The 26,079-nt window shown below is 46.9% G+C and overlaps 1 protein-coding gene and 1 pseudogene across 6 annotated transcripts; both read left to right on the top strand.

Annotated features, from left to right (window-relative positions):
* Window positions 1–12,022, top strand: PTTG1 (PTTG1 regulator of sister chromatid separation, securin). 6 transcript variants are annotated; one of them, XM_037128187.2, is made up of 6 exons: window positions 1–135; window positions 4,183–4,283; window positions 4,731–4,915; window positions 6,151–6,244; window positions 11,062–11,220; window positions 11,867–12,022. In XM_037128187.2, exons 2-6 carry the CDS (start codon window positions 4,193–4,195, stop codon window positions 11,944–11,946), a joined length of 609 nt encoding a protein of 202 aa, XP_036984082.2. In that variant the 5' UTR covers window positions 1–135; window positions 4,183–4,192; the 3' UTR covers window positions 11,947–12,022. The 6 variants fall into 6 exon arrangements, with proteins under 6 accessions (XP_036984082.2, XP_036984081.2, XP_036984078.2 ...); XM_037128186.2 differs by lacking the exon at window positions 1–135 and adding an exon at window positions 3,607–3,657; XM_037128183.2 differs by lacking the exon at window positions 1–135 and adding an exon at window positions 3,614–3,711.
* Window positions 12,023–19,851: 7,829 nt separating this feature from the next.
* LOC119036426 (branched-chain-amino-acid aminotransferase, cytosolic-like) lies at window positions 19,852–20,942 on the top strand (annotated as a pseudogene).
* Window positions 20,943–26,079: the final 5,137 nt, after the last annotated feature.

Here is a 26,079-nt window from a genome sequence, read left to right as displayed (position 1 = left end):
CCCAAATTTGTCGATGTCACGTCCCACCACCCAACCTTAAAAACCTCCAAAGCAACGTCGTCCAAGAGAAACATAATGCCAGCCGTAGGTGTCATTTAAAATATTACAGTAGCCATATTATGACAATAGAAACAGGTAAGATTACTTTTGCAATATTTTATCTAACCCAATATATTCAGGATATTAATTCGCCATAAGAAAAAAGTAAACTAAGTCTTTAAAGTCTGATATGGATATCACACGTACTCAGACTTGCCACATTTCAAGTGCTTAATAGCCACAAGCAGCTAATACCTATCATGCTGGGTAGAGCTGCTCCAGTGACATACTTTTTACTTTGAAAACTACTGACGACAGAGTTCTGGCCTGTCTTGGCCTAAGTACGATATCTGAAACTTAGGATGGCGGCTTCCTTCAAGGTACCCGTTCCCCGTTTCCTCCTCAACCTGGCGTTCATTTCGCCTCTGTGGTTGTACCTAAGAATGAGAAACTTGCGGCCCATTTTCCGGGACTCTCCAGCTTCACCTTTCTCACCTACAACTCTGCCTCCTCCAACCTTGTTTGCTGCCGTCTACCTCCAACCTGGTTTTTACTACAGTTGCAACCAATCCCAGAAATATAATTGAATTACCCAGTCTGGAATTTTCTAATCAAGCATATCAAGGAAAGAGGACTAGCACCTTTGTTAATTTAAGAAAAAAGATTTATTTGGACCCATCTGAAGACATTGTGTGAGAGCAGAGTTTAGGGATGTTTATATAAGCAGGAGGGCAAGGAAAAATACAGCCGTGCATCAGCTGTTTTAGTTACGTGTATTCAAAGATTAGTAGGTTTACATCAGGTGGAGAGAATATACAGCTAAGGCAGGGTCATCAAGCACCTGGATCCCGAGTCATGGGAAGGGTTCTCAAAGCAATTATTTTTACACATTTTTAGGATGTAGAAAAAACAGGCGCTGACTGCCTTCTATAATCGTTTATCTTTTTAATTAGAGCTATTGGGAAATATATGTGGCTAGTCCTAGGGGAGTCTTGGTGAGGAATTTACTGTGTTGCCTTGGTTACTGATCAAGTTCCAGCAGCAGCTTAGACACACTTTCTCAAGTCCCAGTGTGGTTACCTGTCACATGGCCACTTTTCATCTGTTACCCCATGGAAAGAAGAATATATCTGCTTGATAAATACCTTCCCCTTCTTCCTCCAGCAACTCCTGCAAAAGATGTCCTGGCCCCCAAATAATTCTTTTTTCTCTTTTGTCAATATGTCCCTCGCCTCATCCTTCTTCCTATATAAGCCTTTTGAACGCTGGTGTAGTTGTTAGGTGGGATGCAGCCTGATTCATGAATCCTTAAATAAAGCCAGTTAGATCTTCACATTTAACTCAGCGGAATTTTCATTTTTAGTTCCACCTATTCTGGTTATTTAAAAAAAGTATCAAAATAACATGTATTCCTTTTAAGACATAAAAGTGAAAATAGCTAACATTTTTGCCTCAATAAGATAGCCCATTTTAATATCATCTATTTTTTTCTTATCAAGACCTTGCAGCCCTGGCTGCTGGTGTAGCTCAGTGGATTGAGTGCAGGCCTGCGAACCAAACAACCGCGGTTCGATTCCCAGTCAGGGCACATGCCTGGGTTGCAGGCCAGTTCCCAGCAGGGGACCCACGAGAGGCAACCATACATTGATATTTCTCTTCCTCTCTCCTTTCTTTCTGCTCTAAAAATAAATAAATAAAATCTTTAAAAAAGAATTTTCAGTGCCTAGAGTTTAGGAATGTAAATATTAATTTTGATTCTACAGGGCAATAAATAAAGGAATAAAGTGTCAGAGAATAATAGCCTGAAAGGGAGTAGTCTATGAATAAAAACCTGCACTTGGTTTTTATCATCTTAAAACAATTACTGAAATTTGCTTGGAAGTGCTGAGGTGTATTAAGTTCAAACCGCATGGCACCAGCCAGAGAGTTCCTCTCCCAGAGGATTCATAGAATGTGCTGGGCAAGAGGGAAGAATCTTTTGTAAGGTTTGGGTTCCTCCCCGGAGGATTAATTTTGAGGAGGATTTAAGGAAGCAGTTCTGGGTGGGTCGCTGTTTGTAAATCGGGACTAGGATACATTGGGGTTGATTAGGATCTGTGTGCCCTTGTGAAGGGAGGGTAGGGTAACAATTGGGTATCCCACTAATTGTTTGGAAGAACAAAGTAGGTCTGAAGCATCATTAATAAGAAAACCGTGGTCATTCAAAGAGGAGGTAATTATGGCATTTTCAGTTACTGAATGACCTTGGGGGACAGTGCTTCCTGTTGTAAAGGGAAGATGTACCCCTAGGGCGGTATAAACCTTGCAGCCCCAAACCTTAGGAGGTAGAAGATCCCCACTTGGAAGTTGTAGATGTTGTACAGTTTTGGTTTAAAAAATGAACACTTTTGTGTGCCGATGATATAATATGGAGCTAAGGCATGTAGAAGGTAATACAAGGAAAAAATAAGGGGAAGGGTAGGAATTAAAAGAAAAAGGACAGGGAAGAGGTAATAAAGATATGCATGGTTATTTTGTTCTCTTTTCTTCACTGTCTTGAGTTAGGATCCTTTCTTCTAGATGCATTAAGCAGCATTCAGTAATTGTTTGCTGAATAAATCATTCAATTAACTTTGGTCCTGAAATACCAGGGAGGAAGGGTCAGTGAGCTTCCATATTTTGAGGACCATGTCTGTGCCAGTCCCTATTAAATGATAGACTTTTTAAGGAAGCCCGAATTATGTATTCATTAGGATCATCATCTTGATCCTAAGATACAGATTCCTGTTGCCACACTAGAAACAGCATCCTAGCCTGAAATGTTGAGGAAAGGCCTTCAGTTAGGGGCTAATCTGTCTATTCTTAATTACGATCATAATAGAATGACTCAAATATTGATGTTTGATCTACCTGCACTTACATTTTTTTCTTAGTTTTTCATTCTGCTCTGCTGGTGTCCTTTAAACCTAATATGGTCATTCCCCCCACCTGACTGTGTATTTTTTCAGCTGTAATGTATCCATTTTTCCTCAGTAATTTTCCTGAAGACTATCATGCCGTAAAGGTGGGTAGTCTTCAGGTGGGGCCGTAAAGGCATGGTAGTCCAGGATGCCTCTTCGTTTTTATTTCATCTGGTCTGTTTACTCTCTGGACGAAGAGTTGATCAGTCGAAGACTTTAGGAAAACAGTTCTGTTGCCAATTACTTTTTGAACCTCACAATCATTTCATTTAAGAACGTCTTGGACCCTAAGGTGTCATAGGAAACAACAAAACTGTATCCCGATATCATAATCATCATCACAATTATTTGTAATTATAGACCATATTCACTTCTCTTCTACCTGTGTGGGGAGCAAGTTAAAAAGGCCCTGAAAGTTAATTTTTAAGGTGTCAGGAGGTTTGATTGTTTTTTTTCTTCTCAAGAAACAAGCTATAATCTAGGCCCTAGATTATATAGCTCTGGGGGAAAAAGCTTTAGGGGCGGAACCCAAGGGGTTTAGGTTCCTCCCATTGGTTCTTTCGGGGGAACCTCCCTCCCATTCCGGTCCCGCCCCTTGGGCAGATGAGCCAATAGGAATGTGAGTTATCGTTCAAACGCCGGGCCGGGCGGAGCGCGACAGCAGGAGGCTGAGCCGTGGGTAATTTGGTTGCTGATCCTAAAGTGGGTGACTCGAGAAGCTGCGAGTGGCTGTGTGGTAGGCGGGGTTGTGGCGAGGAAAAAAGCGTTTGAGGGCTGGGGGCAGAAGACCCGGGACTGGGAGCCGGTACCTGGGGGTTGCGTGTGGCGGCCGGGAATGTGGGGCGCGGCGCCGAGGGCCCGGGACTCGGGGTGGGGGGTGGGTCAGGGTCAGGGGATTTGGAGGAGGTGGGGCAAGGACCGCGTGCCCGGTCGTGGGCTTTCCGAGTCGTCTGTAGGGCCGAGTCCGTCGCGACCCCCGACCGTTTGGTTCTGATGAGTACCCGTGTCTCTTGCCGGCTGCAAACTGCCAACTCTTCTGGAATTTAGCGTTTGACGCATCCTTCAAAAGTTAAGAGCTGGATTAAGTGCCCGTTGGCACAAGCTCGGGCTTCTCTCTGCTTAATGTAAAGTTCGGTTTGTGCTACACCTTAGATTCTGTGGTCTTTCCCAACCCCCAGGTTCTAATATTTCTTTTACATCCTAGTTAAATCAGAATGGCTACTGTGATCTTTGTGGATAAGGAAAACGGAGAACCGGGCACCCGTGTTACTCCTAAGGACCGGCTGAAGCTGGGGTCCCGGCCTTGTAAGTATACAGGCTGCAATCAGGTACACAGGTATTTTGGATCAATTGCGGATGTGCCCTGGAGTCTAGGGAGGCATTTAGTGTACTTTCCGTAGGTAGTTAGAGTCAAGTTTGCCGAATACAGGCATACCTCCTTTTATTGCACTTCGCAGATGTTGCTTTTTTTTACGAATTAAGGGCAAGACCAAGTAGCAGAAAGATTGTGACTCGCTTTGTACTTGCTTTGGTCTGCAACTGAACCTGCAGTATCTCTGAGGTGTACCTCTACTGCTATTACAACGTGCCTGTTATGAGTCTTTTGCATGTTCAATATTTGAATGAGATTGACAATTGCCATGCCATGGTCGAAAGTGGGGGTTGAGTTTGCGGTGAGAATTAGAAGTCAGCTTTCAAGTTGCACAGGTGTGTATTGCCCAAATAATCTTATAGTGCTTTTTTTTTTTAAAGCTGTCAAAGCTTTAGATGGGAGATCTCAGGTTTCAACAACGCATGTTGGCAAAATGTTTGATGCTCCACCAGCCTTACCTAAAGCTCCCAGAAAGGCTTTGGGAACTGTCAACAGAGCCTCAGAAAAGTCAGTGAAGAGCAATGGACCGCTCAAGCAGAAACAGACAACCTTCCCTGCTAAAAAGGTAAGTATTGTCTATAACAACACTAAGTTTAAACACTTCAGCACTTTGACTCTTAAAATGACATCCTATCTGGCTTTTTTCCCAGTGAGAAGGGCAAATATAGGCTAGCAAACATATTGGCAGAAGAGAATCATATTGTTTTGGGGAACTTCCTCTGTACCTGGAGATCAGAAGTCTCTGAAGCAGCTGGTGGATATTGTTGCCTCACCTGCCCTTAATGACTTGAAGCAGATTGGTTGGGAGCACAGGCTTACCTCAGAGATAGTGAGGGTTGGGTTCCAGGCCACAGGCCACCGTAAAACAAGTAGCGCCATAAAGTGAGTCCTTTTTTGGAGGGTCTTGCTTTCAGTTTGTTAAAAAAAAAAAAAATCTATGCAGTGCAGTAAAGTGAATGTGATAAAATGAAGTATGTCTGTATCTACTTACACATACAGGAAGTGCTTTGCATGTAATAGCTTAGGTGCTGCCATCCTCCACCCCACCTCCCAGAGCAAGCATCAACACGGTTAGGTGATAATTTGTTAGCACGTCCACCTCTATGTTTGTGTACTAGCTAGTGAGCTAGTGCTATAGGTCAGTGCATCCTAGGCTGAGAAAGATGACTTGGCGTGCATATTAACACTTTATTCGAATGATTGTTTTGTTTAATATGTATTAAGAAAAAACAATTAAAGTAACATTGAAGGAAACACATGGAAAAATCACACTTCCAAAAGCATTTAGGATTAGTTTGTATTCTGGCTGACTCAGGATCCTTTCCTCCTCTGGTAGGCTGAGCAATTGAGTTAATTACCTCTGCTCTGCATTCTTGATGGCTTAGGCTGATGGGAACTAATACTGAAATTTCAGACTTTTGAGCCTCAATACTAGAATTGCTTGTTGAATTGTATTTGTATGTAATCACAAAACTAAGGATGGAAAAAAGGAAATAAGGATCATGATTCTTAGAAGTCGGCATGAAATTGAAAATGTTTAAAATGCAGTGAAGCCTTCACGTCTTTTTTTTTAAATTCATTTTAGGGCGTGAGAGGAAGAAAGAGAGAAACATCAATTTGTTGTTGCACTTACTTATGCATTCACTGCTTGCTTCTTGTATGTGCCCTGACTGGTGATCAAACCCGCAACCTTGGTGTATCAGGACGACGCTCTAACCAGCTGAGCTACCTGACCAGGGCAGCCTTCACATGTTTTGAAGAAGTCCTCTCATTGACTCTTACTTTCTTGGCTTGTTCTAGGTGACTGAGAAGATTGTTACAGGAAAAAGCTCTGCTCCTGCCTCAGAGGACACCTACCCAGAAATAGAGAAGTTCTTTCCCTTCAATCCTCTAGGTAGTATCTTTTGGTGTTACAGAAATGCCTTCACCTTGAATTTCTTAGAATCCAATTCAGCTGTAACTTGCTTTGGATACGAATACGACACATTACCCAAAACTGCAATGATACTGTCTGAATTGGGGCTGCTTTGAACAGATACACTTGTTAGTAGATTTATTTGTGGGGCATCATCCTAGGTCAGAGGGGAATTGGAGCAGTGATGTGGAGAACCTTTTCCCCTCTCGGGGGGCAGGAGATGTGTTCACTAATCTTGAACAAGTCAGTCTGTAGTGGACAGCCCTAGTAAGCCTGTTAGGAAGTGGGTATTATAGCAAATTAAACAATGCCTGAAAACTTCACATAGCCAGTGAAAACATGATTTTTTTTTTTTTTTTACTCCATCAACCTGCTACATGTATCTGAAACATTTTGATTATAGAACCAGGTTTTTTGGCTTTAATTTACTCATATTTGAGGAGAGGCTACTGTATGCCAGACCACACCCTGTTTGCTCGCTATTCGGAGGCTCTGAATTTGTCCAGTTCTGAACAAACCATCTCACTGTGAGGGTGGAGCAAGCAGAAAAATGGCCCGTTAGGGGGAACTGGAGCTAGCCTGGAACAACAGGGAAGCTTTCAGAAAGTGATACAAAGTGGAGTCTTGAAAGCCCTAAGGAGACAGGTGGGTGAAGAAGAGGATGGGTAAGGCCAGAGCATTGTACATAGAAGTGTGTGCAAAGATCCTGAGGTAGGACCCAGGACTGGTGCGGTTCTGGGGAACCGAAAGCAGAGTGAAGGATGATACGGGTGAAGCAGTGGGGGCAGATCAAGCAGGGCCTTATAGCTTTCTCAGCTGGATTTTTTGCCCTTTCACCCAAAGGGCATTTGGTCATTTCACTAGTACACATCCTGGCTGTCTGTGGCTTTTCTCCATTGCAGACAATTCCGCAGTTAGTATTCTGGAAGTTACAGTGTTGAGTTTGTGAGTGTGCCCAGTGAGTGAACTTTAGGAACGTTGTGTGATGACACTGTGAGAGCCTCTGAGCTGATGATTACTCTTCTGACATTAGGAAAATGAGGTAGGTTTAGGCCAGGAAGGAGGGCTCCGGTGTGCTGTGTTTCAGGAAAAAGGCATGGCCAGGTTTGAAATAGCAGCATAAAGTACTGAAGCTCCCTCCTGCTTCCCCCATGCTCTCTGTTTGCAACTATTTAAAAATGCCAATCTTCATCAGAAACACAGTGGGTATCTCTGTTTTGAATTGGGGGGTGTATATGCCCAAGTCAGCATCTTTGGTAATTGGCCATTGTAGTTCGTTTAACTTCGATTTGGATCTTTGTTTCCCTTTGATAATGTGACTATTTGTAAGAGATCTTCGTGGATAAAGGAAACTAGCCCTCTTATGTCACAGACTTGTTTCCTTCTGAGTCTTTTGTCTGTTTCCCTTCACAATTTCGTGTTTTTAAAAATAATTTTATTAATTATGCCATTACAGTTGTTCTATTCCCCCCTTCATTCCCCCCTGCACCCCTCCCCCACCATTCCCCCCTTTAGTTCATTTCCATGTGTCACAAGTTCTTTAGCTTCTACATTTCCCATACTATTCTTGCCCTCCCCCTGTCTATTTTCTACCTACCATCTATGCTACTTATTCTCTGTACCTCCTCCCCCCTTCTCCTCCTCCCACTCCCCTGTTGCTAACCCTCCATGTGATATTCATTTCTATGGTTCTGCTCCTGATCTAGCTGTCCTCTTAGTTTGCTTTTGTTTTAGGTGTGGTTGTTAATAACTGTGAGTTTGCTGTCCTTTCACTGTTCATCTTTTTTATCTTCTTTTTCTTAGGTAAGTCCCTTTAACATTTCCTAAAAATAAGGGCTTGGTGATGATGAACTCCTTGAATTTGATCTTATCTGAGCAGCCCTTTATCTGCCCTTCCATTCTAAATGAAAGCTTTGCTGGATAGAGCAATCTTGGTTGTAGGTCTTTGGAGTTCATGACTTGGAATACTTCTTTCCAGCCCCTTGCCTGTAAGGTCTCTTGAGAAATCAGCTGACAGTCTGATGGGAACTCCTTTGTAGGTGACTGTCCCCTTATCTCTTGCTGCTTCTAGGATTCTCTCCTTCATTTTAATCTTGGGTAATATAATTATGATGTGCCTTAGTGTGTTCCTTCTTGGGTCCAACTTCTTTGGGACTCTCTGAGCTTCCTGGATTTCCTGGAAGTCTATTTCCTTTGCCAGATTGGGGAAATTCTCCTTTATTATTTGTTCAAGTAAGTTTTCCACTTGTGGCTGTTCCTCTTCCCCTTCTGGTACCCCTATAATTCGGATGTTGGAGAGTTTAAAGATGTCCTGGAGGTTCCTAAGCCTCTCTTCATTTTTTCGAATTCTTGTTTCTTCATCCTTTTCTGTTTGGTCATTTTTTTCCTCCTTCTGATCCACTCCTTTGATTTGAGTCCCAGTTTCTTTTCCATTACTATTGGTATGCTGTGTATTACCATTCATATCAATTAGTTTAGCTTCCATATGTTCCTCTAATTTGTGACTAAAATCATCCAGTTCTGTGAGCATTCTGATCACCAGTGTTTTGAACTGTGCATCTGAAAGTTTGGCTATTTCTTCATCACTTAGATTTATCAGCTCTGGGGCTCTGAGTTGTTCTTGAGCCATGTTTTGATCTGTTTGTGCCTGTTACGTACCAGGAGCAGAGCCTTAGTTGTTCACCAGGGTGGGGCCACCCAGGTCGCTGTTTTGTGACGCTGTATGTGGGGGCAGGGCCAGAGAGGGACAATGGTGGCTCTCTCTGCCGCTTCCCCCCCGCTGGGGCCTGCGTGATCTGTCTCACCACCGCTATCTCCTTCACCGGTTTATCTGCATGCGAATGTGTGACCATGGTCTGCCCTCAGTGGGTCCGCTGCCTTGCACCCTCAGTGGGTCCGCCTGCTTCTCCACACCTGGGATCCGCCCATGGCTGCTGGCGCACCTGGGTCATGCGCCTGTGTCGGTCTGGTGGATCTTTCCTGCCCAACCCCGCTCTGCTGCTGGCTTTGCCCCTCTTACCGGTTTGGCTGAAGGGTTCGTTGTTGTCAGACTTCCGTGTAGTTCAATTTTCTGTGGTTTGGCTGCGTTTTTGTTGCTAAAACTTTGTTGTTTTTAAATTTGGTTGTGTGAGAAGGCGGAGTGCTTCCACCTACGCCTCCATCTTGGTGGAAGTCCCGTGGTTTTAAATTAAGTAGTCACTCATTCAGTTCCGTTTTGACTTCTGGGTTTTACCAGGCTTCAAAAGGATCAAATTCCTAGTATGTAGGCTTCAGAGAACTTCCATACTTGTTGGCATATCTGGACAATGCTTTAACCCATTGAGCAGCCCAGCCAGGGTCCTCTTTGTTCTTATCTTTTGAGAAAATGGTAAACCTCCTTGCAAAGAGGAAAGATTCAATATTTAAATCTTACTTTGTTACTGTCAAGAAAAACCAGTTTTAAATAACACAGACAGTGGTTCTCAAATTTTTGTCTAATCACTCTCTTACACTCTTAAAAATTAAGGAGGACCCCAATTGAGTGTTTTTATATTTCCTGTATTAGAAATTGAAGTGAAGATATTTAAAATTATTAATTGGTTAAAAAAAACATTGTGTTAATATAAATAACTTAAAAAAATATAAAATAACTTTTCCAAAACAAAAAAAGCTTATTGAAAAGATTGGCATGGCTTTTTTTTTGTTTTGAAATTTGCTTTATTTGGTTCACTGTGTGACAGCTGGCTTCTCCTTTGATGTCTGCATTCAACTGAATGCATCTGTTTCAGTTAAAGTGTATAAAGAAAGTCTGGCCTCGTGGGGATATCTAGTTCCGAAAGGGGGAAGCGTTTAATAGTCTTTTCTGATAAGTGTAGTTTTCTTTGATACTACACTAAAATTCAGTCGGTGGCTGTTTCTGAACACACAGGGTGAGATCTGAAACCATACCACTGAACATTTTATACTCTGGCAGTAAAATGACTTGGTCTTCTTCGCACTTCACATGTATTTTATCCTTTCATTGATCACACATTGGTCATTGAGGAATATTGGTTTCTTGAAAAAAGTAGATAAACCAAATGCTGAAATGCTTCATTATGCCAGATGAAGAGCAGTTCTTTAATCACCGATCTTATCAGAAAAGTCTGAAGTATGATGAAGCTGTGATCATTAGTTTTAATGATTGCAGATAAGTTTTCCAAAGCTCTAGTTTTTTTCTCGAAATTGTGAATTTTATCATTGGCAACAAGCACTTTTTTTCCTGAAGGGATAGACTTCTTTCTTTCCTCTGAGAAAATGGGCAGCCAACACCTGACTCTGAGTAGCCACAATTTGTTTTTCAGTTCTTGCAACTAAATGGCTTTTGGAAAAAGGCTTCTAGTGTAGCTTGCAGGTCAAGCAATTGCCCAAACCCTTCTTCTTTGAGATCCCCGTCATACTTTAGTATACAGCAGAGTGCTTTCTGGCATACTTACTTTCTCACCATACAGAATATTACAAAGATATAGCCTCAAAGATCGAGAGCTAAAAAAAATGAATACTTTTTACTGTACCTGAAACCGGCATTTTTCTACTGCAGGTGAGCGGTAGGGAGGAACGTGGCGTATCGCCCCTTGCCGCCGTCTAGGGCACACTGCCTTCCCCACTGTTGCTTTTGTGCCGTCGCTGAACGTGCCAGCGCAGTGGGAAACGGTGTTCATGTTACTAGAGAAACGGTTTTCACCTCGTGGACCCGCTGACAGGGGCTCAGGCCCCCGGGAGTCCGCCGACCAGACTGAGAACTGGTGCCCTGACAAAACCCTTTCTGTGCGTGGCAGACTTCGAGAGTTTCGACCTGCCTGAAGAGCACCGGATCGCCCAGCTGCCCTTGAACGGAGTGCCTCTTATGATCCTCGAGGAGAACAGGAACCTGGAAAGGCTGTTACACCTCGGCCCCCCTTCCCCTCTGAAGATGCCCTCTCCACCGTGGGCGTCTGGTAAGTGCACAGCGCCCTTGTGGCAGGGCCGCGAGCAGTCAACGCCAGGACACTTGCATCACCGTGTGGACAGCTGGGTGAAAGGTTAGCCTGCCAGTGAGTTCTGTCCTTTGAACTTCAGGATGAGGTTTCAGAACAGTAAAAGCTATTCTCAATTGGTAGCTCAATTAGCTCCAAATGCCCAGACGAAATCAAGTCATTCTGGAGTCTGGCCAGCCTTAGATGGAGCAAAACGAGATGGAACTTAGCATGTGGCTTTGTAGGTTATAAGTTGAGGTGTAATAAACTTGCTTGAAATGGGAATTCCAAGTCACATCCAGAGCTTGTACGGGATCGAGGCATCGGTACGGCAGCACAGAATGGCAGAACCTCACTGCACGGTGTTGGAGGTCTCGGTTCAGAGTGGTGCTGAGAGGCCCTCGTCAGGGTTTTCTATTCTGATGAGATAACGTCCACTCTTTCATAATTTAAAGTTTGTAGCTTACACGTGTGGTGTTGTTGACCCTTACTGGTGTGTAGGTGGGGCAGGGGTTCATTAGACACGGGAAAAACAACCGATGATTAAAAACGACAGCTAACACCTGTGTGGAGACGGGCCGTGAGTGAAGGGTTTGCAGACACTGAATAAGGAATTGCTCTTTTCCAGATGCGCTGCAGTCTCCCTCGAGCATCCTGTCCACTCTGGATGTTGAATTGCCGCCTGTGTGCTGTGACGTGGAGACTTAGCTTCTTAGTGCTTCCCAGTTTGTGTGTATGTATTCATCGTTCGTGTTAATAAAGCAGTTCCTTGACAGACTCTTAATGTTGCGGTTGGTATTTGTAATTTGCTTCCAACAATATAAAAACTAGTGTCATTAGAAGTGTTAATAGATAAGGATCTGTAATCTGACAGTAGAAGTTCGTCTGATCTGAAAAATATAAAACCCTTTGGTTTGTTTTAACAGCTTATGTTAGAAGCGGCCACTCCTCTCCCTGAGACGCACCCCCTCAGTGTGTACTTGACCGCTTTGTCGAGGCTGCTGACTGGTGGCAGTTGGTAGATCTTTTGAGTAGAAGAGCGACTTCAAGCTCACTAAGCATCGTTGCTCGGCATTCTTTATTGCTGGTTCCGTTGCGTTTCCAGTGACTTTAATACCCAGTATTCAGTGATCAGAATTTGAGAAGCTCAGCATCTCCTAAGAACTCCACTTCCTTGGGATCTTCAGTTGGGTTCTTTGAAGATTGCAGCAGGTAATTCACTGGTGGGAAGATCTCTTCTTGAATTCTGACGAGTCTATAGGTTCGTGCCACCGCCCCTGCAATTAGGATGCAGGACAGTCGCGTCACACCCCCAGCCGCCTCCCTCTTTCTGCCTCCCGTGTGGCAGGGTCTGCAAGCCACACCTGAGTCAAATCTGCCCTCTGGCCCCAGAAGCTAAGAAGGATTTTTATATATTTTAAAAAATATTTTATTTATTTTTAGAGAGGGGGGATGGGAAAGAAAAAGAATGGGAGAGAAACATCAATGTGTGGTTGCCTCTCGTGTGTCCCCTACTGGGGACCTGGCCGGCAACCCAGGCATGTGCCCTGACTGGGAATTGAACTGGCGACCCTTTGCTTCACAGGCCTGCACTCAATCTACTGAGTTACACCAGCCAGGGCAGATTTTTATATTTTTAAAGTGTGAAAAGGACAAAACAACAAACAAGAATTAAGAAGATGTCACAGACCATATGCAACCCATACAGCCTAAAATATTTACTCTCTGGCCCTCTGCAGAAAATGTTTGCTGTTACAAACCTCTGCTTTATATAGTCATGCCCTCGTCCCGCCCCTAACCCTTGGAAACCGGCAGTCTTTGTCACTGTTGTTTTGTCTTTCGGAGAGTGTTGTGAGGTGGCAGTGCGTGGTGTGTAGCCTTTTGAGACGTTGGGAAGCCTTTGAGGTGTGTTCATGTTGTGGTTGTCAGTCTTCCCTTTTTGTTGCCGGACGTACCATGCCACGGCTTGTTTGTTCATTCGCCTGTCGGGGGACATGTGGGTTGTTTCTGGTTTGGGCATTTATGAATGAGGAGCTGTTGTGACTATCCATGTACAGATTTTTTTTGGTGAATAGAGGTGTTTTTCTCTGGGGTAGATGCCCAGGAATGGATTTGCTTGTTCATAAGGTAAGCATATGTTTAACTTCATAAAAACCATCATGCTTTTTCAGAGTGGCTGTACTAGTTTGCATTCCACCCAATAATGTCTGAGAGTTCCAGGTGCTTTGCATCATTGTCAGCACTTGGTATTGTCACTGTTTTTTATTTTAGCCATTCTGATTGGTATGCAATATTTCCTTGTGGTTGATGAGGTTGAAGAACATCTTTCCATGTGCTTATTTGCCGGGTGGGGATAGGAGGAGGTGGGAGTAGGTAGTTTTCTCACTTGTGTTGTGCTCTCCTGAATACTATAGGGGGACCCTCTGCAAATGCCCACAGTTCTCCTTCAGTGCTCTGCCCTGCAAACTAGCTGCCTTGGTCTACCCTGACTCTGCTCTCTCTCAGTGTGGGGGCTTGGCTTGGGCCCTCCTTTCTTCCCCACCCTGGCAGTCATAGGGTGTACCTCATTTATTTCCCATCCTTTAGGGGTCATTGTCCTTTTTGCCTGATCTCTATTTTCTTGGAAACCATTGTTTGATAGATTCGTCCTGTTTGTTAGTTGTTTTGAGCAGGAGGGTAAATTGTTCCTGATTATTCCATCTGGATAGGAATTGAAAGTTCCACCCTGGCTGGTGTGGCTCAGTGGATTTGAGTGCCGGCCTGCAAACCTAAGGGTCACTGGTTTGATTCCCAGTCAGGGCACATGCCTGGGTTGCAGGCCAGGTCCCCAGTAGAGGACACACAAGAGGCAACCACACATTGATGTTTCTCTCCCTCTTTCTCCTTCTCGTCCCCTCTCTCTAAAAATAAATAAAATCTTAAAAACAAACAAACAAAAAACTGTCCAGGTGTCTCTTTTTTTAAACTGAGATAAAATTTATATAACATAAAATTCACCATTTTAACCTTTTTAAAGTGTACAATTCAGTGGCTTTTAGTGCATTCAGTGTTGTGCAATTGTCTGATTTCAGAACATTTCATCTCCCCACAAGAGAGACCCATGCTCATTAGGCAGCCATTCCTTATTTAATTAAATTAATTAGTTAATGTTTAGATACTTTTATTTTTTTAGGGGGTGAGGGAGAAAGAGAGGGAGAAAAATATCGATCAATTGCCCCTGGTATGCACCCTGACGGGGGACCGAACCTGCAACCTAGGCATGTGCCCTGACCTGCGACCTTTTGCTTTGTGGGATCATGCCCAACCCACTGAACCACACAGGTCAGGGGGGCTTGTTTAATTTTTAATGAAGCCCTGCTGCTCTTGGGATCAAGTTCCAAGGCTGTGCAATGGCTCCTAAGGAGGCGACATGTGAGTCCTTCCCCGGAAAGCCCTTCTGATCAGGGCCTGGCTCACACCTGTCCACCCTTGAGCTCTCCACTGAGATGCTTCTCTCACAGGGAGCCTTTCCCGATAGCCCAGGATTGGACTAGATGCCTCCTATTTGCCCAGTTAGCCCAGACACTTAAACGTCTCCTAGCGTGTCCCACACTAAGCTGTGTCTGTTTGTCTGTCTGGCTGTTGTGCTGCCCGAGGAGCCGGCGGAGGTCTGTCCTACTCATTGGTGTGTGCTTGTGCCTGGCATGTGGCAGTGCTCAGGTGTTTGCCGAAATGAGTGAATATGCCATCAGTCCTGGGGGGATCCAGGCTCCTAGAGACGCAGTGACTGCACCATGCCTGCTGCTGGCATCATGCAGCTTCAGGGCCAAGGAGCCCTCACAGGTTGCACCCTCACAGGTTTCCACGGAGATCGTGTCTGGGTAGAGCACAGGCCCAGCGGTCGCTTCCTGCGCCTGCCATAGCTGCGTCCTGTTTGTGTTCTCGTGGCCCTGCCCATCTCCCTTCTGAGAAGGTCCAGGTTGTCGGGGTGGGAATGTGAACTGGTTTTCTTGCTTCAGTAACTGCTGCCAGTGATGTTTTGTTGACCTCTCTTCCTTGCTAGGTAGTGGGTGATTCTTAACAACATCTCAACAGATTCCATAGCTTTCCAGTTACTTTTGGTTAAAGTTCAGTTTGGTTTGGAATATAATCTTCAGTCCCATTCGTTTTAAAGCTTCAGTCTCCAACTCACGGCAGGCCGTCCTCCTCCCTCCCCTGGCACAGGCTCAGGCTGGGACCCAGCACGTGTGGTAATGTTCTCTCCACAGCCCCATCCCCCTGCGGACGTTGGGCCACACCCACCCCTCCTGCGGCCCAGGGCCAGGGAGGCTGCTGGAGGGAGAAGAGATTCCGCTTGCGGGACCGGCCACATGCTGGTCATGGGCGTGTCCTGGCTTCATCCCAGGTGTTGGTGGTCTCTGCTCAGGTATGTGTGTGACCACTTGTTTCTCTATGTCTGTGGACCCTGTCCCTCCCCAAAATGGTCCCATGCCTCCTCCCATGCCTTGCCCAGGGGGTTCTCCTATTGCTTAGTCCAAGGCCATCCGTGACCTCTGCCCCTCCATTAATAACCACTGGGTTCCTTGCCATACACTTTGAGGGCCACAGAGAATGCGATGGGTTCAAGCTCTCTTGGGCACCCCACGTCAGAGGATCCCCAGGCCCTGCAGTCCTGGGCTGCTCCAGCAGGTGAGAGATCTCTGGACCAGGAGCGGGCACCGGTGTTTAAGTTCAAGTCTCCATGCCAGTGGCCCCCCTTCCTCCCCACAGGGTGGTAAGAAGACTGAAACGGACACACCGCATCCTCAGGCTCCCAAAATGCTCCTTCAAGAGCCCTCACACCTCACTTGGCTCCGTTGGTGGCAGGAGGTGGCCCACAGTCCCTGAGCTCTCCCCTTCTTACAGGTCCAAATCTTCCTGTGTGGCTTGTTTAGAGTGACCGTTGCCTAGGGAACGGGGAACCTCCCTCCCACCGCCACGTGGCTTTTCCCTGCAGATGCCAGAAGTCCAAACCTGTCCTCCCTCCTGGTGGTTGGTGCTCACGGGCCTGGTTCGGGCATCTTGGCAAGCCCACTTTATTTTTTTAAATTTTTAAAAATATTTTATTTATCTTTAGAGGGGAAGGGAAGGAGAGAGGGAGAGAAATATCAATGTATGGTTGCCTCTCATGTGTCCCCTGCTGGGAACTGGCCTGCAACCCGGGCATGTGCTCTGACTGGGAATTGAAACGCGATCTCTTGATTCATAGGCCCGTGCTCAACCCACTGAGCTACATCAGCCAGGGCACGGCAAGCCCACTTTAGAACATGCTGCACTTAGTTGCTTTTGAGGACATTAGCCATGTTTGCTCAAACAAGAGGAGCAATCAGATGGCCAGTCTTCTGTCCCTCTCCAGCTAGAATGAACGGCTGCTGAGAGGTTATCTTTGAGTCTCCAAGTCCGAGGCCTGGCCTGGGGTAGGCAGACAATGAGTCTGTGGAATTGTGTTACAGCAGGTCATGTGGCAGCCAAGTGGCTTGCCTGCTTCCCTGTGTGCATGGGTTCCCAGGAGGATTTGTACCTACACTCCCTGTACATGAGGCCTCCTTCCTGGAAGAGGAGCCCAGAGTGAAGAGCTCTTTTTCTCCAAGCTGCAGGCCTGGCCTTCTTCTGGAGGTGGGAGGGGTTTCCATGGTGATGGCACATACCGCCCCACCCCTCCATCAGGCAGTCCCCCTGCAGAGGGGGAGCTGCCTGCCATGGGTATGCCGCGTGGAGCCCAGGCCACAGCCGGCACTGGCTTCCTGCACCTGTGCCCCGACTCACTGGAAGGGGCAGCTCGTTGGGGTACCCAGTGGTATAGTCTGGGTCAGGGCACAAGTCGGCAGCATCTTCATCTGATAGAAAGATCAATAGCTAATTGAGCACACTCCTCTGCAATTCCAGATTCCAAATAGCTACTAACCAGAGCAGGAAAACAAATAATCTTTCAGTCCTGGCTTGTAGTTGGAGGCAGAGGGGCGAGGGTGGTGTGGGAGATGCTGAAGGAGCTAGTCGGGTGGAGGGAGGTGGGGAAAGCAGGCAGGGAGTCATACCTTGAAAAGGAGACAGAGGAGTGGGAACAGACGGCAGCACACAGTGTGTGGCCCCTCGCAGGTGCTCAGCCGCAGGACTGTTGGAGGAACAGTCGGGAGGACTGTTTCATGGGAGGAACGTGTTCCTGAAGACCACGCTCAGTTATTAGCAGTTGACCAAATTTAAGACTAACTGTGTGCTTGGGCTGCCACACAGAAGACCGCACACCCCGGGCACTTAAACAACAAAACTTTATTTTCTGACAGCTTTGGAGGCTAGAAGTACAAGATCAAGAAGTCAGTAGGGCTGGTTGCTTCTGAGGCCTCCCTCCTTGGCTTGCTGGCGGCTGCCTTCTCCCTGTCCTCACAGGGTCTTCCTCTGGGCCGTCCGCGTCTTAATCTCTTCTTATAAGGACACCAGCACGTCTACCCTAGACTCCTCATTTTAAGTTAATTTCCTCGTTCATGGCTTTCTCCAAATACAGTTACATGCTGAGTACTGGGGTGAAGACTTCAACATACAAATTTGGGGCAGTGGGGTGGTGGGAGACACACTGCTTAGCCCATGACAAGTTGTCACATGTTAAAGAGATGAAGTGGTGTACCAACGGCATAAACACAACGTACACTTCACTTTTCGACCTGTTGAAACTCGGAGAGATGGTCCTGCTGGCTCTCTGGGCAGCACCGTGGTGGTGGGCAGAGGAAGCGCCTTACGAACAGAGGCAAAAAGGGAGGCAAGGAGGACGTTCCTCTGTTGAAGCTCGGCTGGTGTCGAGACCACTGATGGTGATTCGTATCGTCTGGTCTGTGTTGGTTTTACTAAAAAGTGCAACAATCAGGTTTGGAAGACCTCACCAGGTCTGCCAAATCCCAAAGATGGTGCAAATCATGACCTGACAGGGCAAATGACTTGAAAGAAGTGGTCAGTGAATTGATTCCAGGGCCCTCTGGCTCAGTGGGCTGAGCTCTGGCCTGCAAAACAGAAGGTTGTCGGTTTGATTCCCAGTGAGGTCACATGCCTGCGTTGTGGGCCAGGTCCCCATTTGGGGATCACGTGACAACCTATCGATGTATCTCTCACACACTGATGCTTCTCTCCCTCCCTTCCCTTCTCTCTAAAAGTAAATAAATGAATTCTTAAAAAAAAAAAAAATTGGCCCTGGCTGGTGTAGCTCAGTGGATTGAACACAGGCTTTAAACCAAAGGGTGGCCACTTCAAATCCCAGTCAAGGCACATGCCTGGGTTGTGGGCCAGGTCCCCACTGGGGGCCACGTGAGAGGCAGCCACACACTGATGTTTCTCTTTCTCTTTCTCCCTCCCTTCCCCTCTCTCTAAAAATAAATAAAATCTTTTTAAAAAGAGGCATTCTCTTTGTTAAAAAGAAAAAATAAATAGATTCCAGGTAGCATTGAAGAAGACAGAAAAGTCTTGCCAATCTTTCTACTCTGTGATGTCGTTGTTAGGAAAGTCAAAACGCTGAAGAAGCCCGGGTTTGAGTCGGGAAAACTCGTGGAACTTAATGGTGAAGGTAGAAGTTCTGGAAAAGCTACTGGGGATGAGACAGGTGCTAAAGCTGAACGAGCTGAGGGATCGGAGTCCCAGTCCGGGAATCCGTTTCCAATTCAGACATTTAATGGTGACAAAAAATTCTCTTTGTGATATTTTTAAAAACTTTGAAAGGTGACTTGTGGGGGCAGCTTTGCCCGCAAAGTCCCCCTGTCTGCCATGGATGAAAGTGAAACTACCAAGACATCTGCTTGGGGAGGAGAGGTGGCCAATCTCTCAGAGGAGAAAGGCCAGGAGCCTCTTCTTCAAAGGCTTTTATTGGGTTGTAACACACAGGAATACAGGCGGTAAGGATCAAATAGTAGATAACATTTCAAAGAAATCTGAGGGCTTAGTCTGAATAAGTGTCTGTCGGGAAAGGGGGTTTGCAGAAACTTTGGGAGACATACTCATTTCCTGCTCGGACCCTTATCATATGAATGAAAGCACTCTTAGCAAAGCAGGCTTCACAGGACTTTAGGAATTCTTTCTTACGTCCAATCACCCCGGATCCCGCTCTAGCTGGCAAGGGGCTACACCGCCTCCTGCATCATAGGTTTTCAGGCTTAAGTGGATTAGAGCCAGGAAACGCTTCTCCCAGAGAACATGGGGACTCAGACTATGTCAGAATAGCCGGGGGGCGAGGGTCCATCACTCCCTCTTTGTTGCAGTTCCCTGAGTCCTTCCTTGAGGGCCTCCCAAGTGATCGTGTCTGGCTTAGGTTGCCCCTCCTCTGAGGGGTCTTACCCATCATGGACTAACCGACCATTCATTGGGGGCAGGGGATGAAGCAGAAGCAGCATTTGCTGCCAGAGACAAGCTTTGTCTCCTTAGTGGCTCACATTCCGGAGGTCGCTCACTCAGCCTTAGCCATGGGGGTTAGTTACAACTCCTGAAACCAGGCAGAGCGGTTCCCAGCAGTGAATCTCGATACATTTTGAAAAATAAGTAGGTGCTACATTCACCATTTATGTAGGTAGTCCCGCCACCACGAGCAGTAGCAGCAGCCGCCACCCCGGCCACTTCTCAGACATGCGCACAGCCCACAACCAAGAAGGTCTGACGGACTGGGACACACGGGGTTTGGCCTCCGCTCGGCTCCAGCCATCCCCACAGCCGCCGAACACAACGAAGGACTGCAGCGATGGATGATGCCCTGCAGAACACACCAGCGGAGCAAGATCCAGCGTGGTCGTGGGAACTTTAAAGGCTAAAAGATCTAGTCATCACACCAGCCACCATTTTAAAGGAGAAACCAGACCCAAATACCGTGGTTTTCCCAGCTGTTTCATGGATCACATCTTGACACTCTGAGTGGTCCTCAGAGTCTGGATGGAAGAGACCACATATCGAGCCTTTTCAAAACCTGTCATTGCATCCTAGCTCATCTGCTTTGCCCTGTGCAGTGGAGTTATTTGAAGGAACGAAGGTATTTTGAGGAGCAGATTTACAGTTCGACTCTTTCGGCCAAAGCTCAGCATGGGCAGAATGCACTGATCTGCTCTGAGGGCAACTTTGCCAGAATTTGACAAGGAAGAGCTTATGGAATGTATTCAACCGCTTGTGAACCTGGATCATGAATGGGTCCTGAATTCAACATCTGCGGGTCTGTATATTCCTTCTCCACTCACTGGAACTGAGCCTTGGAGTCAAGAGGTCTCCCGGAGCCGTGGTCTTTGTGATCTTGAGATAGAGGGGAACCTTGAACCCAGTGTCCCTCTGGGCCAGTGCAATGTCTGTGCGAGCGAGGGCAGCTGGGCCTGGGGCCTGCAGGGTGGGTGGGAATCACACTCATCCCTTTTTGCCCAACGTGACGCGATGGATAGTGGGAGTCAGTTTCTGTGGCGCTGGGGAGAAGATAATCACATAAGGGAAGTTGGACTGGGAATCTTTTTCTTGACTGGATAAAAGAGGGTGGAGAAGAAGAACTGGCAACTCCTCCGCTAGATGACATCGTTCTCCCAGGAGTGACAGGCGGAGCCCTCTGACCTGGCAGGCAGCGGGGCGAATTTAAGGTGTCGGGGAGGTCCCTCACCCTGGCTGACTTGACAGTAGCCCTGGAGCAGAACGGAGGGAAGGACACGTTTGGCCCGCCACAGCTGGCGTTGTTGGCCCGTGTCTGATAGATCGCGCACAGGGCAAGACTACACATTCCATCTGTGGAGGATGGGCCTGTGCTTGCGAGCTGGGTCTGGGGCAAGTTGGCTGATAATTGAGCGAGGATGAGAAGAGAGCAACTAGATGATCGTCGTATCCTGAGTGGAAAATACAGGATATTATCTGTGCACAGACTGTTGCTTTTGAATGATGACAGATTCTTTGCCTACCTGTTTTTAGTTGCGCATATTGTGGCTTATATTACTGGTGTCGGCAGGGCGATTGTTTCCTCATGCCAGAGAAAATGAATTGCAGTCATCAGACAGTGTTCTGCAAACTCGGTTTTGGTAGTACCATCTCATCTTGCCTTTCCTTAGAAAGGTAATAACGCAAGTCGCACAGCAGAGAATTTGCCTCAGTAACCTCAGTGCCTCCCTCAATTCAGGTCCGAAAATGTGTGTTTATTCTTTAGCATAAGTCATATCCTGCTCCTCAACCAAATGAGGTGTGTGTGTGTGTGTGTGTGTGTGTGTTGAAAGCCGATCTGAGTAAATTTCACAGGTAACACCTTCCTGTGACACAGGTTCATCTTCAGAAAGTGTTTTGTTTCTTCAAATCAAGCCTTGGAGAAACTGGGTTTGCTCACTTCACGTTTTTCGCAGGCCCCGAGTCCCTCCTAAGGCGGATCTCCCGCCTCCTCCGGACGCCGCAGTCCACTCTGAGCTCTGCGCGTGCGTCAGCCAGACCCAAGCGCCTTTCCGCCTTTGCCCTTCCACCCGCATTGTATGTAGTTGGGTGTTCGAGTCCCCGGGCACATGATAGGTAGTCAGTAAATAGTAAGTGAATACTTACCTCTTAAAAAGGTTTATATAGATGACTTGATCATCCTTCTTATTTTTTAAAAAATTAAAAAAATATATTTTATTTATTTTTAGAGAGAGGGGAAAGGAGAAAGGGACACCAACGTGTGGTTGCCTCTGGTGTGTCCCCTACTGGGGACCTGGCCTGTAACCCAGTGCCCTGACCGTGACTTGAATCAGCGACCCTTTGGTTCGCAGGCCGGCACTCACTCCACTGAACCACACCAACTAGAGCCATTCCTTTTATTTTTATTTCAAATTTGAGTGCACTTCCTTTCATTTATGGGGAAAAATGTCTGCTGAGTGTTCCCTATGTGTCGGGCACTGTTCTAGGTTCTAAGAATAGAGCGCTGAACAAAACAGATAAAAATGTGTTCTCATCCCAGCTAGAAGGAACACATTATCTACAAAATAATAAGTCACACCATGTGCTAGAAAGTGATAGGTGCCTGAAAAAAATAGAGGAGGGGAGAACATATGTCTGTGGGTGGGTGGGTTGAAATTTTAAATAGGTTATCGAGGGGCTCACTGGGAAGGCACTTTTGAAGAAAAATACTTTTGAACAAAGGTGCTTTTAAAGGAGTTGAAGAAAGAGTCCTGAGGATATCCAGGGATCAGACTGTCCAGGCAGAGGAGAGAGCAGGTGCAAAGGCCCTGAGGTGGGAATGGACTTGGCATGTTTGAAGAACTGGAGGAAGGTCAGGGGCTGGGAGTGAGGGGGGATGGGAGACGGCGCCAGAGAGGCGGTCAGCGGCCACATCAGGTAGGATCTGGAAGGCTGCGGGAATGAGTTTGGACCCCCAGTGTCAGTCCCTCCGTGGGCGGGTGGTGGTGCAAAAGATTGTTGGGGACAGGGTGGTGGCTGAGCAGGGAAGATGGTGCGTAGGTGCTTGAAGATCAGATTATGGAGCGGTTGAAGTTAGGGGTCGTGATAATATCCAGGAGCTGACCAGAGGGAGCGAGTGACTGAGGGAGGTGGAGGGGGATCGTTGAGGCATTTTGAGAGCAGGTCTTGGGCGGAACAGAGTGAAGCAGTGGGGTTTGGAGAGAACGGCGGTGAGCTGGGGGCCCAACCTTCAAGGAGGGAGGGAGGGCATGGCTCCGGTGTTTGCAGCAAGACGGTCAGGGGATGGTGTAGTCAGATGACCCGAGATTCCAGCTGGGGTTTTCGGGAGGCAGAGGGGGCATGGTCTGGAAGTGACCCCCGTCGGGGTGGTGCAGGCACGGGGAGGCCAGGGGAGGGTTGGTGACCGGGGCAGGGGTGGCGGCCAGGGAGCCAAGGTTCCCTCTGGGTGTGCAGTGTGTCTTGTACTGACACATTTATTCATTTTAATGAAACATAAATGGGAGTATCACTTCCTAATACTAGGTTTCTTAGCCTGGGTGAAATCGAGCGAGGATTTTTCAGTTCTTTTCCTGAGAGGTGGAATAATAGTTAGGAATTAAGTGTTTCTGCCCTTGGGTCTTTCTAGAGCGGCATCTAGGCTTTAGGCAGGGCCCCTCCGAGTTGCTTGAGGGAGTCTGCCTCGGGCTCCTCCTGCCCCAGAGGCTGCATCCAGGGCCCAGAGGAAGGAGAAGGTAACTTAGGAGACACGCAGGTGCCAGGAAGAGAGCAGGCGTGGAGGAAAAGAGGAAGAAGTGGCATCCGAGCAGTTACCAGGGCTGTGGGGATCACTGCCTTTTCCTTTGCCCCACAGACCACGCGTTACAGAGCAGTGCTTCTCCAGGGGCTCCGGACACCCCAGGGGTCCCTCAAGATCTGTTCAGGGGTGCACGAGGTCAAGACCAGGTCAACAACGGAACTAAGGATGTTATTTGCCATTTCCGCATCATCCTCTCACATGTGTGTCCTGGAGTTTTGGAGAAGCTATGTGAAGTGTGCCATCACAGTGGACTGAATGCAAATGTGGAGAGGAGAATCCAGCTGCCTTCTTTTAAGCCAGATATTAAAGAAATCTGCAAAAAACATAAAACAGTATCAGTCTTCCCACTAAATGTTATTTTATTTGGGGAAAGAGTTTTCATGAAAATGTATTAATTATATTAACATTAAAAGGGGTTGTTACTGCAATGTTTAGGTCAGTAAATAGTTCTAATAGTGTACCTATTGCTAGATATTATCTTTATAAACAAAAGCTCTTTGCAGTCATTTAAGAGCATAAAGGAATCCTAAGGCCAAACAGGTTGAGAGCTGCGGTGAGTGGGTAAGAGGCCAGCATCTGGAGTTCGTGCGCTTGCGTGCAGACGCAGGCCTCGTGATCTTAAGCGAGTCACTTAACCTCTCTGACACTTAATATCTTTACCTGTAAACCAGGCTACCTCGTGCAGTTGGTGTGAGCAACAAATGAAATGTGTTACTATCACTTTGTACAGTGCTGGGCACAGAGTGATCATTTTATAAATGTTGATTATTTCATCAAATAATACATATAATAGTATGAGGGGGGACCCCTCAAAAAACAGAATTATCTTCTGGAGGGCAAGCCCGTTGTAGTACAGGCTTCCCCTGCCAGGTGAGTGTTCTAGGAACCCGTCTGTATCACTGTACCAGCTGGTGTTGTGGTGAGAGGCTGCATTTGGCTTCAGTGAATTTTTTTTGGAGTCTCTTTCAGTGTGTTTGCCCATCTCATCATGGGTGATTTACGAGTGCACCTGCCTACACCATGCTGGGTGTTCGGCAGTTTTGGACCAAAAACAGCACAACACCCATGCCCCACCCTCCCTATTCACCAGATCTCACCCCGGCAACTTTTTTTGTTTCCCTGATGAAATAAGTCAGAAGAGGTGAAACAAAAACAGCTGAAGAACTAAAAGACACCAAAAATTGAGGAGTTCAAAAACTGTTCTGAGCAGTGGAAAAAAATGTCTTGGTAGGTGTATTGTTTCAAATGGAGGGAAATTTGAAGGTGACTGAACTTTAAACAAAAGAAATGCACATTTTTAATAATTAAATTCTGGTTCTTTTGGGTCACCCCCTTGTATATGCATAACCCTGTGCTAAGTGCTGTGAAGGATGTAAAATGCACAAGTCACGGCTCTTACTCTGAAGGCATTTGCTGTCCGGGAGGAGAGAGATTTCCAGATTTGTAGTTGGTACCTTTGGGTTCACCACCCAAGCTCTACCTGACCTTGGGCAGTCCACTTCCCATGGCGTAGTTAGATAATAAAGGCATCCATGGTGGTCCACTGAGGAGACAGTAAGTGCCCACTGTATCTCTCAGGCGTCATTGCTGCTGCCTCAGTTTAACACTTGGTTTTGTCTTTCTCCTCGAAAATTAGGCTCAATCCTTCTCAGCTTCCTCTGTCCAGAATCTGCTCTTCTTCCTGCAATCACGAAGTCATACCACTAGAGGGCACCTCCTGCCTTCCTGTCCATTCACGTGCTGCTTTCTCTGATGTGGAATCGTTCTTTAGGTGTCTTCAGGGCATTCGTGCTTGGTGAGGGTGGTAGGTCTTGTCCGAAACACCCGCCCCTGTATCAGTCAACACACACTCACAGAGATCTCTTTAAATAAACCTGGGAGGGACGGGAAGGGGTTGGTGGGAGGAAGATTGTGGGCTTCACCACGGTCACCTGACATTTCGCCAGCAGGTTCTTCATGCCAGGGTTGCGCTCACTGCCTCACGTGCATCCTCTCGGGGAGTCTCAGAGCAGCACTGGGGCGTGTGGGCATGGTGCTCATTTTTAATAGCTGGAGACCCGAGCTCGGGCTGGTTAGGTGACTGGTGCAAAGTCCAGCTCAAAGGCGGTTGGAGCAGGTTCAAACCCAGGAGGAGTATGCTGATTGCAGAGGAGAGCAAGGTGGCCTTGAGCTGGAAGGAGGGAGGGAGGGAAGGAGGGAGGCCTGGCAGGTGGCAGGGTTTGGACAGAAGGAGATGAGCGAGAGAGTTTGGTCAGGCAGGGGAATTACACTTCGGACTAGGAAATGGTCTCCATCGGGACCCTCCTGCCGTGGTTGTGCACCCTTAAAGCAGGGAGCTGGTCTCACCGTCCTCTCACGCTACTTCTCAACCTCACCAGACAGCACTTTGTAACACTGCCTTTACTATCCTGAAGTGAAATTCAAAGGCGGTATATGCCTATCCATGTGTGGTATATGCTTACATATCATACTAAAGAAAATACAACTGAGTATCAGGCTTACGTCCGGGTGTCAGCCTGCAAGCGCAACTTTCCAAAGTGTCCACCAGGGGGCGGCATATTCCTCCACCCCTGCCAACCTCAGGGGCCTACCTCGTGACATTGGGCTGTCTCCCCTGCCATTGTAATCACACCGCGCTAGAGTCCTACTGGGGTAGCCTG

Source organism: Artibeus jamaicensis, unplaced genomic scaffold, assembly GCF_021234435.1.
Source record: "Artibeus jamaicensis isolate MK-2021 breed Jamaican fruit bat unplaced genomic scaffold, CSHL_Jam_final contig_432, whole genome shotgun sequence".
NCBI classification, from domain to species: domain Eukaryota; kingdom Metazoa; phylum Chordata; class Mammalia; order Chiroptera; family Phyllostomidae; genus Artibeus; species Artibeus jamaicensis.
This window is presented reverse-complemented; position numbering and strand designations above follow the sequence as displayed.